We start from the raw sequence: 17568 nt of genomic DNA, 5'->3' as shown, positions 1-17568 counted from the left end.
AGGGGGAAGTCCTCAGGTGACTAGGACTGCAGAAAGGGTACAGCTCGACGTAACGGGAGGAAAAGCATTGGGGCTGGTGGAAGTAAGGCTGGAGGAGCAACAGGTTCTTGGGAATAGAGTAGGGAAGTGTGTAGTGGTTAAAATTGAGTGGGTAAGAAGTGGTGGTAGAAGTATCCATGTTAACAAATAAGAGGAAGTTCATAAAATTTCATCAGGTGGCAGTTGGGTTCCTTGGCTGGGAAAATTTGGAAGTTACTAATAGTGGTTAAATTGCCTTTTCAGTTGCTCTGGTGGACTACCTTCACTTGGAATCTGCCTAGGAAAGCTTCATTAGTGATGTGCCTCTTGTTCTAATTGTCCAAATTGTTTGTTTTATAAAAATTAAATAATATAATTCCTCTTTATTGAACACGTAAAGTGTATCAGCATTGTGCTCAAGACAACCCATGAGGTTGGTATTATTATTCCCATTTCACAGGTAAAGAAACCGAGCTGAAGAGAGGTTAAGTAACTTGCCCAAGATTTTGCCATCAGTAGGTGGCAGAACTGGAATTTGAACTCAGCATATCTGACTTCAGAATCGGTATTCTTTTCATTATGCTATGTTGCTTTTCTATTTATTAATCATGGCCTGTGTAGTCTTGTTCTGTTTATCCATGCTTCTCCAGGAACTCCAGAAATTATGTTGATAATATTAGCCTTTTAAGGTAACACAGTCTATGAGACCTAAGACTTTATCAGTTTGTACAGATTAAAAATAGCATAGCTTTTTGAATATAGGGGTTATAGTAGATCCTATTTTGCACCTATTTTTACCCTTAAAGTGTTTATATTCTGCCACATAATAATTTGGTTTCTCTGCCTTTATAAAAAGAATTAAACTTGATCCTAAAGATAGCAATCTTGTTGGAGCCACTATGTTATATCTTCCTTTCTTTCTCTGTAAAATAGGGAAATAATCTCTACTTCTATTTCATTATGATGATAGCAGGAGCCAGTGAGCCAGAGTGGTTAGGCCTAGGCTTTGGAGTTAGACCACTTCCATCTGGGATATTATGAGGATTAAATGAGATAAAGCATGTAAAGCCCTTAGCTCTATGCTTGGCACATAGTGAATGCTCAATATATGTTGGTTACCACTGCTACCTATTGATTATTATGATTTTAAATACTGCTGTTAACAGTACCACTGCTGATACTGTACTGCTCTTGTGTCATACAGAGTGAAATAACATATTTAAGAGCTAATTGCTCCTGCTAAGAAAGGTGCTAGAAAAATCTAGGTGGTGAATAGGTAGTTTCATTTGGGAAAGATGAGAAGTTCTGGAGGTGGATATGGTGATGTTTGCACAACAATGTGAATGTACTTAATGTCACAAACTGTATGCTTACAAATGGTTACAGTGGTAAATTTTCTGTATATTATACTATAATAAAAAATTATAGATGGGGTGAGTACAGTAACAGAAAATGGCATTGCTGTGCTCTCTTTTGAAGAATGTTGGAAAATGAGGAAGGCTCTGTGGAGATTTTCCAAGTGCCATTGTTTTCGTATCCACTGCATTCTGGGTAGGACTCAGGCCGGTGCTGGAGAAAGGCATAGGCAGCCTACCTTTGACATCCCTTAAAATTTTACTTCTGTTTCGGGTGCGCCCGGAGCCAGGCTTTTAATGAAGGGAAAGTTTGGTTTTGTTTTCATTTTGTTATCTTCCTTCAATAAAGATAAGATCCTCAAGTTATTTATCTTTACAGAGACCTCTTTTCAGAAGACTGAAGAGAGTAAGCATAGCTTTCTTTTTATCTGCCTCCTTTCCTTTTCTTACTCTGTCAGACATGTTTATTTAAGTGTCTCTGTTGAAGTGATCATCTGTCTGGCTGTTGTAGTGGAAGAGTGCAGGAGGTCTTGAGAATTCTGACTACAAGGAGTGTTGATGTATCCCTGAAACCTTTAGGACCCCTGTGATCCAGGGCCTGGCTCTCTGTGTGTGCAGGCAGGAGGTCCAGGCAGTTGTGGCTCAGATACAAGGGCACCCTGATGATGGAGGTGTGACAGACCAGTACTCTGACCACTCAGTAACCAGAGTTGTACATACACAAATATTTTAAGAAATTGGTTGATTTACGTTTCCATGCTTTTTATTTTATTTATATCTACATAATTTAGATATCCATTTTAGTAGGTACTTTCATCCCTAAGATGGAGTTGGAGTGGGAATTATTCAGAAAAATTACCAAAAGTTTTAGGTAAATTACTACCACATTGGTCAATAAAAACTCAGGATCATCATCATTGCAGTGGTATATATAGTTCTTTGGAAAGACTTGGATACCTTGACACTGACTGCTGAAAGAAAAATCAGTCTACTATGGGGAAGTAAAGTGGGAGAAAAAAGTGCATTTTCTCCTCAGAATTATAGAGCCAGTGGGGTGGGGGGAGGGCATGTATGCTGTTAAATGTGGTATGTGTGTTATGAGAAAACATGTATATAACAGTTGGCATAAAAATATAGGGTTTATTTAAGCTATTTAACTGATTATTCTTTATGGTACAAGTAAATACAAAAATCCCAATTTACTAGTGTTTTCTGTTCTTGGACACTAGCTTGGCTCTTAAGTTGTAATCTATTTGAAATAGATTAAATATTTCATATTTAATTCTGAGAGAAATCTGTGTATCTTATTCTAGGCATAAATAAACTATAGGTTATTAATGCGGGAAAGACAGACTACACTGAGATTAATAGATTACTTTGTTTTTATATGAAGTTCTAAAGAATGCCTTCCTTTTATTTAAAGAAATGTTGCAAGTATAAGTTTTTATACTGACTGACAAGTCAGCATCAAAATCAGAAGGATTATAACCTAAAATGTGCTTTTAGGGGGGTCAGAGTTTCACTTAACTATCCTAGGTATAAGTGCTAGATGTTATGATTTTGATTTAAACAGAAATAGGTCATTTTAAGTGATAAACTAATACAAACTCTTCCTAGCCTCTGGCTATGTAGCTGGTTCATCCCTGTTCTTATCTATAGGTGAGTAGAAAACAAAACAACTGGAAAATTCCATCACACTAGATTCATGGAACCTCTGAACAATGCTCATCATGAAGAAGTTGATTTATGATTCTGCCATTTTGCAGTGACACCCATGCTTGTGTTCTGTATTTTCTGTCACAGGGAGAGGAAGAGTTTGATATGCCTCAGCCCCCACATGGCCATGTCTTGCATCGCCACATGAGAACAATCCGTGAGGTTCGCACACTTGTCACCCGTGTCATCACAGATGTGTATTACGTGGATGGAACAGAAGTAGAAAGAAAAGTAACTGAGGTAATACATACTTTGGGTCTATTTGGCAAATTTCTTTCAGTAGAAAAATTTCCCCGGCGCTCCACTTCCACCCCTACTCGCCTTTCTTGTGCAACTAACTAGCCTCTTTGTTTCCCTTTATCTTGTTAGAAAGAGTGCGAAAGAACATGGATAAGAGGAGAGTCTTGAATTCTCTGTTTTTCCCAACCATGGGTTTACTGTTTGACCTTTGGCCATTTATTTTTAATCCTTGCAAACTCTTCATGAGGTTTAGAACTCCCTGCTTTACTCCATGTGTTTTCTCATTGTTTCTCACTGTTTTCTCACTCGTGTTTATGTTTATTCATTGTGTCCTTTCTTGGTCTCCATCCATGTGTGGTTATAGGTAGGAGATGCACCTTTATTTTTTAGTAGGATTCATTATGGACTCATTCCCAATGTTGGCAAAATATTGGCATTTATTCATTGTTATATTGGATAATGTTATATGCTGACTTTGCTTAGATCTCATACTGGCTGAAATTAAACAGATTTTGTATAATTAAAGATGTGGCACCATTCTCGGTACATATGTTAATTTCTGGGAACCATTTTATTAATTGATAAGAGGCATAGCTACTTACTTTCTTTCCTTTACTCAGGCACTTTTTAAAAAATCTGCCAGCTGAGCCATATAGGAAGTTGAGCTCAGGGAGAATTAAACTCTGGTATATAGTTTATTAAATGGAACATACTATTGCTGCTGTTCATTAATGGGCCGTTGTGGCCCTCGTGTCAGAAAGCATTTGACATTAGTTTGAGAAATTGTCTTGTATTCTTTATTTATTGGATATCAAAATCCCAGATGTTAATTCATCTTCAATTTTATGTTTGTGGAATTTTTTTCAATGTTACCACTATTTTGGAAAGATTGGGAACTTAGAGCAGCTTTAGAAAAGCAGTTTGCTTTCATGAACAGTTTTTGTAAATGTTGTAATCTAAAATGTTATACTCTAACATACTACTTGATGTGCTATTTTTTTTTAAGATTTTATTTATTAGAGAGCACAAGCAGGGGGAGTGGCAGGCAGAGGGAGAGGGAGAAGCAGACTCCCCGCTGAACAGGGAGCCTGATGTGGGGCTTGATCCCAGGACCCCCAGGATTATGACCCAAGCTGAAGGCAGACCCTTAACTGCCTGAGCCACTCAGGCACCCAATGTGGTGTTTTCTGAAGTATATTTCTGGAAGCAGCAGGTCTTTTAGATACTCTGAGGGGGGACAAATGTTCCATGGTCAAAGTTTGAGAAATACCAAATGGCTGTAAAAACTCCTGTCCCCCATGAAGATTCACAGTGCATATTACATTAAAGGCTCTAAGAAGTCCTTTATTAAAGATGTCTATTTTATTGTTTAATACAGAAGTTACCGAACTTATTTGACAATTGAACATTTTTTAAAATAGTACTTATTATATCCCTATGGAACATAGTTTGGGAAATGCTGCCATAATTAAATAGAGTAATAATAGCAACTAGCATTTTTGGAGTACTCACTATATGCCAGGCACTATTGTAAGGACTTTAAGTGATTTAACTTATTTAATCCTCACAACTAAGCTATGAGGTAGATGCTATTATCCCATTTTCTAGATGAAGAAACAGAGGCATAGTAAGTTAAAATAATTTATTTTAGGTTACATAGCTAATAAACAGAGGGACTAGAACTCATCCCACGCAGTCTAGATCCAGAGCCTGCATTCTTTTTTTTTTAAGATTTTATTTATTTATTTGAAAGAGAGCGAGCAAGAGAGGGAACACAAGCAGGGGGAGTGGGAGAGGGAGAAGCAGGCTCCCCGCTGAGCAGGGAGCCCGATGTGGGGCTTGATCCCAGGACCCTGGGATCATGACCTGAGCTGAAGGCAGACGCTTAACGACTGAGCCATCCATGCAGGCGCCCCCAGAGCCTGCATTCTTAACCACTACATTATGCTCATTTTCAAGAGTGAAAATGATGTATGCAAGATAAAGGCTTTCTAAATGAGGTCTAGAAAGCATTTGAGTTGGACACAGAAGATTTTAGATGTAGAGAGAGAAGGGGGAAAGGCATTCCACATAGAAAGCTTGGTGAGTTAAGGCACAGAGTAAAGAGCACACAGGCATGAACAGTCTAGTTGGTAGGCAGCAAAAAAGATGCATGAAGGAGTGTGAAGGTTGAGGTCAGAGGATTCTGGGAACTTAACTTCCCTCATATCTTGTATCCTTTGCTTATTATCTTTGAGAAATTTTATTTGTTTATTTACCAGCAACTTCTTTTTTACTGTGTTTCCTAGTACTGTGGCAGGCCCTGGGACTATGAAGATTAAAAAAAAAAAAAAGACTCCTGTTCTCTAGGAGCTTATACTTGACATGCAGCAAATCCAAGACTTCTTGGTTGCTGCTATAGATAGGGTGGAAAGATGTGTTAGAAAGAGGGGACAGAACCTACCAGCTTACTCGAAGGTAGCTAAAATACTACTCAGAGGTTGTAGCACTCAAAAGTGTGGCAGATGACGTTGAGGGGTGGGGGAGAAGGACATTACAGACAGAATGAAAAGTTATGTAAATATGTAGATAGCATGGTATGCTTAATGAATATTTAGAAGCTCCATATAACACCAACAGTAGGGTAGGGAATGGTAGAGGATGCCATCAGGGTTGGTAAAGGCCCATAGTGTAAGGGCTTTTGTATACCACAGAGAAGAGTTTAGATTTTTATCTTTGGTGTGATGGGGAGCCTTGAACAAATTTTGGAGAAGAGAGTGGTGTGCTCAGATTTGTACGTGGGAAAGGTCAGATTAGCAGCAGTTTAACCGTGGATTGGAATGGGTTGAGGCATAGTTCAGATGAGAGGTAATGAGTGCCAGGTTAGGACAGTAGCAGTAGGGGCTGAGAGGAGAGATAAAGATATAAGAAATACATAGAGGGTGAAATTTTGATACACTATGGTGAATTCCTGAATGTGGGGGTTGAGGGAGAGGGAGGAATCTAACTTGGTGCCTGGGTTTTCTGCACTATGCAGCTAGATAGATGGTGGTACCACACACTGTGACAAAAAATGTAAATAGGACACTGGTTTGAGAGAGAAGATCATTCAGTAAATATTTACCAAGGGTCTCTTGTGGCATGCACTGTGCTCAATTTGCGGGATATACCCAGGAAAAAAGATGGTGTTTCACCCTCTGTCTTAACAGAGCATCTGTAGTTTGGTAGAAGAGACACACAGGAAAACAAGTAAGCAAATACATTAAAAAGTTCTTAACAGACCAGCTTGGTGCCTGGGTCTAAGCCATTATGAGAGCAATGGCTTTGACTGCAGGACAGTTGCAAAGGCAGGTATAGCTGGTTACTGTTCCTGGGGCTTAATCTCCAACAGAGATATAGCCTGGCATCCCAGCCTTTTAGGCTGACCATGCCTCTCCTCATTTGCCATATCCAAGTGAAGAGATTGACTTCGGTTCCGGGCTCGTAACACCTGCTTTAGTCAGATGACGTTGGCAGATAATGAGACTTGAATCCAGCTAGAGCTGACAAGTTGGTGATAGGACACAGCTATTTGAGAAAGTCACGTTTATCACTGACACTTTTTAGAGGCGGTGCAGTTTCTGGTAAAGACCCTGAGGACAGATGGCTGAGGTAGAGGAAAAGGTTGATGGTGGTAATTAGATCAGGAACTTGGGAGTTGCTATAGAAGGGTCATATGATGGATGTAAGCCACAGAGAATAGTGACAGAAGTAGGGATGGCCGGGGAAGGGAGGCTGTGAACCAGGAATTATGCTGTTCATCCATGAGAGTGAGTGGGTGGGAGGATGTTGGTAAGAGGGAGAGGAAAGTTTAACAGAATGGCAAATAGTAGCTTAGTAGGAGCAAGAGGTGGGGAGATAGAAATAGTCTGTTAATGGCAATGGGGAACAAGGTTGCCTCTTATCTCCAAACTCTTGAATTGGGGTTTGGTTGAGAAAAACCAGCCTCTGCAGAGAGCCGTAGGGGATGTGAGATGTACCGGGCATATCCAGGATTCATTCATCGAAGGCAAGGAAATGGAGAGAGGACGACATTGTGCTTTGGATGGGTTAAATTTCAGGTGTCCTTAGTACGTCCAAAGGGAAGAGTTTATTAGGTATTTGTATCTATGAGTTTGGAGCTGAGTCATCGTTGTGTTGTTGGTAGACAGGCAGGGATGAGTCTGGCAAGACTGGCCAGGGAAAGCACGGTAGAGTAAGAAAAGGGAATGAGAACAGTCCTGTGAAATACTATTTCTAAAGGATCAGACCAAAAAAGAGGAACCCCCAAAACAAGCACGTACAGAAGTAGCCAAAGAGGTGCAGTGAAAGTAAAAGTGACTTTGTAGATTCCAAGGGAGAGATTTTCAAGAAGGGAGTGGTCAAAAATAATTTAATTATCTTATAGCATTATTTAAATGTGTATGCATTGCATACTGTATGCCCAGAGAGGGGGTAGAGTCTGTCTTACAGGTCTCCATTTCTTCTCTGACGATCTGCACAATAATGCATGAACAGTCTAGACCAGGAAGGCAAATGAATAGCACCTGGGCTGTAATTCTCAGTCCTGTGCCCAGAGGGGACGTTACTGATTGGTCTGAGAACATTTTCACCTAAGCTTGGGAATTAGCCTCCAAGAGCTGCTTAAAACTGAGCTCCAGTTACCAGTCCGTCAAAGTCAGCAAGTGAGATAAAGTCAGTTTGACATTCTTGTCTTCTGTGATACTGCAACCTTGTATGTTTTACTACCTTTTTGGTTTTCATTTTTCTAAACAGTAACACCATTTTTAACCTATTTTTGCCTATAATTTTCTATTTCCTTTATCATTTATGGAAAAGTAATATAACTAATTTCAAAAAACATGTAATTTTATCCACTGCTGATCAAATACCCAGAAGGGCTCCTAACCACTCGTTTTCCTCATCTAACCTTCCTTCTTCCTTACTTCTCTTCTCCCAGACGGAAAATTGCCTCTGTTGTCTGGATTAGAATCCTTACTGTTTTCTCAGTAGCCAGAGGTTGTGAACTTGTCGAATAAAAAGATAATTTAACTTACTAGCTTATAATAGAGGTCTTTTTCTTTCCAATCCAGCATCACCTTTATTTATTTTTTATTGAGCTATAATATATTCCCTGTAGAATGCTCAGGTCTCAAATGTTCAGTTCAGTGGCTTTTGACAATTGTGTGTAACCACTACTCAGAACGAGATACAGAACATTTCCATTATTCCAGAAAGTCTCCTGATTCCTGCCTTTCTGAATTGAAATTTCCATCTAGGATTTTTCAACCTCCACGTTAGCATGATGTCATTGTGGCTTCTTTTAAGCTTTTGTATCCATTTCTTTCTTGCAGGAGACTGAAGAGCCAATTGTAGAGTGTCAGGAATGTGAAACCGAAGTTTCCCCTTCACAGACTGGGGGCTCTTCAGGGGACCTGGGGGATATCAGCTCCTTCTCCTCCAAGGCATCCAGCTTACACCGCACGTCAAGTGGGACAAGCCTCTCAGCCATGCACAGCAGTGGCAGCTCAGGGAGAGGAGCCGGACCACTCAAAGGGAAAACCAGCGGGACAGAACCCGCAGATTTTGCCTTGCCCAGCTCCCGAGGAGGCCCAGGAAAACTGAGGTGCAGACAGGGTCTCCAGAGAGAGAGAGAGCTACAGTAGGGGCAGGGTTGCTGACATTTTAATATCACAGGAAAAAGGGAGCCATGGGAAATCCCCCCGTCCTCCAACTAGGATAACTCAAATTCTCTTCCTCCCCTTTTGTTCCTCTCCTATTTGGTTTTGCATGGGCGGTGGGGTGGAGCTCTGTGGGAGCTAGACTTCCAAGAAAATGTAGGAAAACAGGTGAGGGGACTTTGGGAATGCTGGCCTGGGCTGCTGCTGTCCCCATTTTATGTAGCCTACAAGTGTTTTGGTTGGGAGTACAAACAGTTTAGGCCAGTGACCCCAACTTGACACAGCCCTAGGTTTTTGTTATCCGTTGCAGGTGTCTAGAGCCTGAAGTAGAAGAGAAGGCAGGGCAGAAATGGGTGTGCTGTTCTTGCGGGCAGCAGTAGGAGGCTTTGTCAGGAGGGACTAGACTTGCACAGAGGGGGATGTCCTTTTCTTGTTACCCTACACTCCCACTCCCTGGCTGATAGTTTTGGTGGTGGGTGTGCAGACCAGCTTCCTGCTGCCCTGGAGGGCTAGCGCATGTTGGCCTGGCATGTAGTGTAAGGGCTGGGGAGACTTTGTGAAGGAAGGACCCAATAGCAGGTGCTGTCAGACTAACCTGTCTTCATTCTCTAGTCCTAGAAAAGGGGTCAGTCAGACAGGGGCGCCAGTGTGTGAGGAGGATGGTGATGCAGGCCTTGGCATCAGACAGGGAGGGAAGGCTCCAGTCACGCCTCGTGGGCGCGGGCGAAGGGGCCGCCCGCCTTCTCGGACCACTGGAACCAGGTACCCGGGTAGTGTGAGATACACTTAGTCTATGACTTGTTCAGAAAAAAAAAGGGAGTAGAGAGAAGAGAGGGGAGTAGAGAGTATGTGGGTGTCAGGAGGGACATGAGGGGTCCGCACTGACTGGGGAGCGGGCAGGGATCAGAGAGGCTACCAAGAGACCAGGCTTATGCCTGTGATGGGGTCCTCCAAGAACGGGCTGAGGAAGACCCATGGACAAAAGTGGGAAACTTGGTAGATAAGTACTTTTCTTAATTCTAATTGCCGCCTCCTATCTCTTATCTCTCATTAGAGAAACAGCTGTTCCTGGCCCTTTGGGCATAGAGGACATTTCACCCAGCATATCACCAGACGATAAATCCTTCACCCGTATTGTGCCCCGAGTGCCGGACTCCACCAGGCGAGCAGACGTGGGTGCTGGTGCTTTGCGTCGAAGTGACTCTCCAGAGATTCCTTTCCAGGCTGCTGCTGGCCCTTCTGATGGCTTAGATGCCTCCTCTCCAGGGAATAGCTTTGTGGGGCTCCGTGTTGTAGCCAAGTGGTCGTCCAATGGCTATTTTTACTCTGGGAAAATCACTCGTGATGTCGGAGCTGGGAAGTATAAATTGCTCTTTGATGATGGGTACGAGTGTGATGTTTTGGGCAAGGACATTCTGCTGTGTGACCCCATCCCTCTGGATACGGAAGTGACAGCCCTCTCCGAGGATGAGTATTTCAGTGCAGGTAATAAAGGGGAGTGGAGTCTGCTGGGGCAGTCTTCTCTCCAGTCAGTTATTATCAGGAGCACTCGCTTCAGCCTAACTGCTCTGCAGGGGTCTCCAAAGCCGAAAATGCCATTCCTACTACACTGGTTACTTTCAAACTGGCTTTTTTGTTTTCCTTGGTTGCTTTTTTTTTAATGAGCTCACTTTGGTATAATATTCTAAATATACAGAGTACTGTGCGAAGTGCAAGAATACTGGGATAGGGTAGGGAGCTCCTGTCCACCCCTCACCCAGCTTCCTAGCTTTCCCTGTTGTCAGCATCTTCCATTAGCGTGATACAGTTGTCACAACTAAGAAACCAACCTTGACTCCTTACTAACTAAATTCCAGACTTTATTTGGATTTCACCAACTTGTGTATGTCCTTTTTCTGTTCCAGGATCCAGTCCATTAGCCCTCATGTGTCCTTTGATCTCCTTTGATCTGTGACAGTTTCTGAATCTTTTCGTTTTTTGTGACCTTGACAGTTTTGAGGGGTATACTGGTTAAGTATTTTGTAGAATGTCCCTCAGTTTGGGTTTGTCTCGTGTTTTGTTTGATTAGATCAGATTTAAGGATTTTGAAAAGACTGCTGTGGAGGTGAAGTGCCCTTCTTGTTACATCATACGGGGGAGAGAGGCCAGTGACATCCACAGGACATCACTGGTCTCGTTAACCTATATCCCTCGGTTAAAGTGTTTGCCAGGTTTGTCCACTGTAAAGTTAGTGTTTTTCCTTTTTTTTTTTTTTTTTTTAGATTTTATTTATTTATTTGACAGAGACAGTGAGAGAGGGAACACAAGCAGAGGGAGTGGGAGAGGGAGAAGCAGGCTTCCCGCCGAGCGGGGAGCCTGATGCGGGGCTTGATCCCAGGACCCTAGGATCATGACCCGAGCTGAAGGCAGACGCTTAATGACTGAGCCACCCAGGTGCCCTATGTTAGTGTTTTTCCTTTTCACCACTGAGACTTACATATAGCACCTGCCTTGCTGGGAATCTAGTGGGTGAGTGTGGCAGCTATATTGAGATACTTTTCTTAGGAAGAAGTTATTAGTACTGTGTTTTTGTGCCTGCTGGGTTGAAAAATGCTACCTTTTTTTTTTTTTTTTTTTTAAGTAGCCAGTTCCCTATAATGGTGATGGTGAGAGATTTATATTTGTTATGACTGTTTCATGTGCCAGTTCTTTGAATATATTGCCTCTTTTCTGTGAGCTAATTTGGATATAACATTGTTTCTGGAGATTGGAACATTGGGATATAATGGGCAACAGTGCATTGATGAAGTGTCTTCCGACTTTCTTGTGATGTAGGCTCCGGAGTAGTTGTTGTTTGCCCCTTTATTTCATTGTTAAACTTTACCTTCTAGCTCTGGATAACACTTAGCTTTGTGTGGCATCCATTAGTAGCACATGGATTTAGGTCTTTTATGACCTGTGGCTTATGTAGTTTGTATCACATGTATTCATTCTTCTTTTTCAGGTGTAAAGCTTATCTTGGAGGTCCTCTTAAGACAAAGAGACAGTCTATATCCAGGATGAATTACGGCATCAAGGGGTGGGGAGTCTGTGTCTCATTTATTGAGGCTGTTTACTAATGTCAGTGTTAGACTGCTTCTAGTTCTAGTAACTCTTTATCAGTGTGAAGTATATTTTTGCTTTGGGTTTCTTTGTCCTTTTGAAGGGGGTCTTTGTGATTTAGTTTCCTGATAGAGATTTAAGCCAGGAGATGAAGAAGCAAGGGGAAAGGGAGTGGTTGTGTGGTGTAGATAAAGAGAGAACCAAGGTCTACTTTCCTGTCTGTAGTTCTTTCTTTGGTGGCATATGCTCTGGGTTTCTTTTAGCCCTTCATTCAGGCACAGGCTAATGGGGGAAAACAAATGGACCCTAATAAAAGGTGTTCATGATAATGCCTTGTTTTTATCTTATATATGTGTTGTGTGTGTGTATACACATATATATATTGCACACGTGTGTAAATTGTTTATTGATAGGTAGAGGGAAGGAGTATGATCTTTTTCATAGGGTTGAGAATGGGTTTTACCCAAGATCACACTGCTTGGTGGTGGCAGAATGAGACCTAGGCTCAGGTCTCCTGAATTCCAGCCCTGATCCCTTTTATACTCCACACTGTGTTCCTTCTAACCTAGAGGCCTTATCTTTAGGTTCTGAATCAGAGCAGGAAGTAGATAATAGGGAAAATTAGGCAGGAGAGGCAGAATTTATTTTTTCCTTTCTTTGCTCTGTATCTCTATTTTGATTTAGCCACACAGACACATGCTCTCTCAGAGTGATGTCATCTTTCACCTACAGCTTAACTCAAGAATTATCACTCAGCCTCCAAAGAAACCAAGAAGGAAAGGTTTAGTAAATTATAATCGGATTGTTAAGAAACCACATGTCGTTTCACTTCAAAAAGGAATTGAACTACTAACAACTCATAAAGGCTGGCTTTAGGAAGTTGTTTTATAATTAAAGGGTTCCTTCTGTTGAGAAACTTTCCATGTCCCAATCCCATGGTAGTAGCTACATACATTCCTAAGTGGTGTCTGGGCTTGACAGTTGGAATTTCTTTAAGTACTAACTTCAGCCCACTGTGGGACCTCTTAATGCCCTGACCCAAACCCCCTGTGCAGAGCCATTGTGAGTGGATGCCGAGCAACCTAAAACAATAGCAGCCTGCTCTTATGTTGTTCCCACCCAGGAGTGGTGAAAGGGCATAGGAAGGAGTCTGGAGAGCTATACTACAGCATTGAAAAAGAAGGCCAAAGGAAGTGGTACAAGCGAATGGCCGTCATCTTGTCCTTGGAGCAAGGAAACAGACTAAGGGAGCAGTATGGCCTTGGCCCATATGAAGCAGTAACACCCCTCACCAAGGCAGCAGATATCAGCTTGGGTAAGACCTTTGCTTCCTGAGAAACTGCCTCCGGGCCCCTGCTTTGTGGTGGGAGGAGTGAATTCTAGAGCAGTAAGCATGCTTCCCTAAATCTTACTGTTCCTGTGGTGTTTGAGATGCTGATGAGCTGCCGTTTTCTGGAGCCACTGCCTAGCTCTGTTTCCTTCCTGGGACAAGATAGTAAGTCCTCAGATTCTTCTGGCCTCCCCAGTTCTGCAGGGGGCCAGACATATTTCAGTCATGACTGAGACCGAAATGAAATGATGGTGGCTTGGAAAGAGGTTTCTGTCCCCGGGGGAGGTGGAGGAAAGGGTGTGGTGATCTCTAACTCAGGCTCTGCCCAGCTAATCTTGAAGAGCAGGGCCTCGGACCATGGGAGTTGACCAACCTTTGGCTTATCCTATCCTAGACAATTTGGTGGAAGGGAAGCGGAAACGGCGCAGCAATGTCAGCTCCCCGGCCACCCCCACTGCCTCCAGCAGCAGCAGCACAACCCCTACCCGCAAGACCACAGAAAGCCCTCGTGCCTCCTCGGGAGTTCTCTCAGGCAAAAGAAAACTGATCACTTCTGAAGAGGAACGGTCCCCTGCCAAGCGAGGCCGGAAGTCTGCCACTGTGAAACCTGGTAAGTGCTCCCTTTTGCCTCATTCTCTCTTGGACCACTGTGGACTGCAGGGCCAGCTGCTGGGGAGCTGCAGCCTGATAAGGGGGGATGGCCCCTCTGTCCTGGCTACAAAGATGGGGTCCTACACAAGCCCTAGGTGGTACTTCACTGACTGCATCCACCTTTATGCATCTCCCAGCAGAGTCCAGTAGAGGTAGATAGGAGATGAGGTCTTGATTAGAAACATCCATTGACTTCTGAGTAGGTTCTAAGAGGGAAAGAAGTATTGAATTTAAGCAGATTCAAAATTGGTGCAATTGGTCTTAACATCTCTTCCTTTACCTTGGTACCATCTTCTACCTCAGGAGGCTCTGCTTCCCCCTCTCTTGCCCTCAGGGTCCTCTGGCTCTCCCAGATTTCCTATTGAAAGCTAGTACCTCACTCTGCATCTCCCCTCCTTGTACTGTTCCCCAAACAACTGCTTTCCAGTCCCTCATGCTTCATATTAACAGGAATTTATCCATCTCTGTTTACAGAGCCTCTGCTATGATTCATTCACAGCCATTGGGGTTCTAGAGACACAGGGGTAAAGTCTTCAGTGTCTGCCCTGAGGGAGCCCTCTCAGTGCAGCAAACTGAAGGACTTCGTTGATTGTTACATTGTCCTGGCACCAGAACTTTTGTTTGCTATGTATTTGGGTTGTGTCCTCTCCATACCTGTCTCATGCTTCTGTTGTTTTCAGGTTACGTGAGGCATGGAACTGAGTGCTTCACACATACCACCTCAAATAATCCCTATGAGGTATAGGTGCTAGAATTCATTTTCCCATTGAAGAATCTGAGGCACAGCAAAGTGGGCTAACTTTCCCAAGGTGACCTAGTAATCCAGAATTCACACTCAGGCAGTTTGACTTTCAAGTCCAGGCTTATACATGCTACAGCAGACTGTTCTCCTCCTGCTGGTTTTGTTTTAGGGAGGCATGATCTGTCTGTCATCTTAGCCTCCTAATGAGACTATGATTCCGCTTCTCCAAATCAGGTATTTGTTTTCTTTTTGAGGACTTATTGGGGCACTCCTAGCATGGGTGTTCTGGGAGTCCTGGGTTGGCTGGTTCACTCACCCACCCCCAGGGGTTGGAAACTCGGACAGTTGAAGCAGGCTGGTTTGATGGAGCTCCATCAGCGTGTAAGAACACTTTATTACCAAGTATTCTGTGCACCATTGTGGTGAGGGTCAGGGATAGGGTGGGAGTATCTGCCAGGGACATTTCTCGGTAATAAAAAAAGTGGGCTTTTTGTTGTTGTCTGTTTTTAAGGGCTGTTTCAAAATATCACATATCCTGGGGAATTCCAAGCACTGGGCAGAGAAAGTGGGCAGAAGATTTCCAAATATTTTTTCATTCTTACCTAAGCTTTGTTTTAGAACCACCACTTTCTTCATATGATCTCAGAAGTATTTGGCTTTGCTGTATAAAAACAATACTAATTGATTTTTATTTATGAAAATCATGTATACATCATCATGACTGTAAAATTTAAATACATTAAATTTCTCTACACTGTAAATTGGGTCCTAGGTTATTGAGTCCTAGGTTAATGGTCTTTGGTCAGTAGCTCAAAAAAGTTGATCAGGACACTGCCTACCCATCCCGTTGTGCCCAGGCGGTGGTCTGTAGCCTTCTAGTAACTGTGTTCTGTCCTTTCCAGGGGCGGTGGGGGCAGGAGAGTTTGTGAGCCCCTGTGAGAGTGGAGACAACATGGGTGAACCCTCTGCCCTAGAAGAGCAGAGAGGGCCTTTGCCCCTCAACAAGACCTTGTTTTTGGGCTATGCTTTTCTTCTCACCATGGCCACAACCAGTGACAAGTTGGCCAGTCGCTCCAAACTGCCGGACGGTCCTACAGGAAGCAGTGAGGAAGAGGAGGGTAAGTCCCTAGGAAGCCCTGGGGGCTCTGACACTTGGGCATTTTCTTCCTTTCCATTCACTTTATGAGCCTGTAAAGGAAGCAGTGCCAGTGGCATCTGGGATCTTGGTCAGGGAAAATGAACGAGCCCTGCTTCTTGATTTACAGACTGTTTCCACAAAACTCCTCTTGGTGATTCCTCAAAACAACATTGTGAGGCAGGTGGGAGATAGATCTTATCATCCACTTTACAGATGAGGAAACAAGCTTGGAGAGGTTAAATAATTACTTTTTTCTGCAATAATGGTAGACTTGGGACTAGAACCCCTGTTCGTTTTATCCTACTACAGTCATCCAGATCTGTCAAGTTTCTGAATGCCCTGCTGCTTTCCCATCTGTGTTCTAGGGGCAACTGCTAGAGCAAACCCACGTCGGGGCTTAAGTTCAGTCTCTTGAGGTCTGAGCACAAGACTGAGAATGTAGGGTGCCCAGAGCCCTAGGGTCATTACAGAGAAACAGCTTCTAAACCTTTTCGACTCTTGTACCTCTCTTCAACCTTAAACTACATCTATATATTGCATTTCTACATTGTCTGTTACATAGGGTTTGAGTGAAGGCTGTAGTGGGGAGAGGTAAAAATTGTTTCAACTGTCTAAAGAGTGTGCTCTAGGGAAGAAAATGGTCACATACAAACGTATGCACTATGAAGTGACTCAACAGCATCCAGATGTTTGTGTGAAAACTAAAGGTCCAGATGGGATGGTGTTCTGCAGGTTAGAGTTGAATCTTGCAAGAGGCAATTGAATCAGGGACCACGGTTATCATAAAATAGCAGCATTGCAGATCTGTGATGGTTGGCATTTCAGGTGTGTGGATGACTCTTTGCTAACTAACCCAAACTCTATCTCACCAACCGTAGCCATGTGGAGGTCTGTAGGGACGTAGGAGGGGTGGTTGGGGAGTTGCAGTTAGGGTTTATGCTGTTTGGAAGGTGCATAAACAGAGTGATTGGTTAAGAGTGGCTCTGGCATGCGGGAGCAGGTGTGGTATGTGTGGGGTTTCAAGGTTAAGTGTGCACCCAGCCTTTTTTGTCAGAATTGAGATGAGTATCATTGGAGATAAGGTATATGAAGAGTTTCCTAGCCAAGAGTGTAGTTTCACTTTGATCATAATGAGTCCCTTGAGGATTGTGTGAAATGTGTTGTGGCATCAAAACAGTGTTTGTGGTCTTGTTTTCTTTTGCTTTTACAGTGTTGCTAGACTCTGGACCTTCCTTATTCTCCAACACACTCCTAGCCCTTCACTAGACCAGGACTTCATAAGGCAATTCTGTAGATGTTTTATTGGTGGGTTGGTACAGCATGGTCAAGAAAGCCAGCTTTGGTATGAGATGCAGATGGTCCACTTCCTTAAAAATCTGTGACCCTGTGTGAGATTAATAAGCTCAGCTCATAAAAATTCCCTCCATTGCTGAGATATCAAATGTTTTTAATCTCAACCTTGTAACCAAAAAGTGAGGGGAGGTAGGCCTTGTCTAAATGAGGAAACTGGGCATTTTTTAGGGAGATTTCTAGGTTTCTTTTTTTTTTAAAGATTTTATTTATTTGACAGAAAGAGCACAAGTCGGGGAGCAGCACACAGAGGGAGAGGCAGGGCTAAG

At 42.9% G+C, this 17568-nt stretch overlaps 1 protein-coding gene across 5 annotated transcripts in view; it reads left to right on the top strand.

The window, feature by feature from the left end:
• The window catches only part of TP53BP1 (tumor protein p53 binding protein 1), a 72072-nt gene that overhangs the window by 50246 nt on the left and 4258 nt on the right, over window positions 1-17568 (top strand). For 4 of the 5 annotated variants that reach the window (XM_028126626.2, XM_088024762.1, XM_028126628.2 and 1 more), the window contains 7 exons: window positions 3177-3329; window positions 8681-8952; window positions 9620-9769; window positions 10062-10492; window positions 13212-13403; window positions 13813-14028; window positions 15714-15929. In XM_028126626.2, coding sequence (XP_027982427.1) covers window positions 3177-3329; window positions 8681-8952; window positions 9620-9769; window positions 10062-10492; window positions 13212-13403; window positions 13813-14028; window positions 15714-15929 — 1630 coding nt within the window. The remainder of the gene's footprint in view (window positions 1-3176; window positions 3330-8680; window positions 8953-9619; window positions 9770-10061; window positions 10493-13211; window positions 13404-13812; window positions 14029-15713; window positions 15930-17568) is intronic. The other variant, XM_088024761.1, reaches the window with a different exon arrangement.

This window comes from Eumetopias jubatus, unplaced genomic scaffold (assembly GCF_037043125.1).
Source record: "Eumetopias jubatus isolate StellerSeaLion01/CBP00866 unplaced genomic scaffold, mEumJub1_p1.0 scaffold_7, whole genome shotgun sequence".
Taxonomy (NCBI): domain Eukaryota; kingdom Metazoa; phylum Chordata; class Mammalia; order Carnivora; family Otariidae; genus Eumetopias; species Eumetopias jubatus.
The sequence above is the reverse complement of the archived record's forward strand: the minus strand, read 5'-3'. Positions and strand labels throughout refer to the sequence as shown.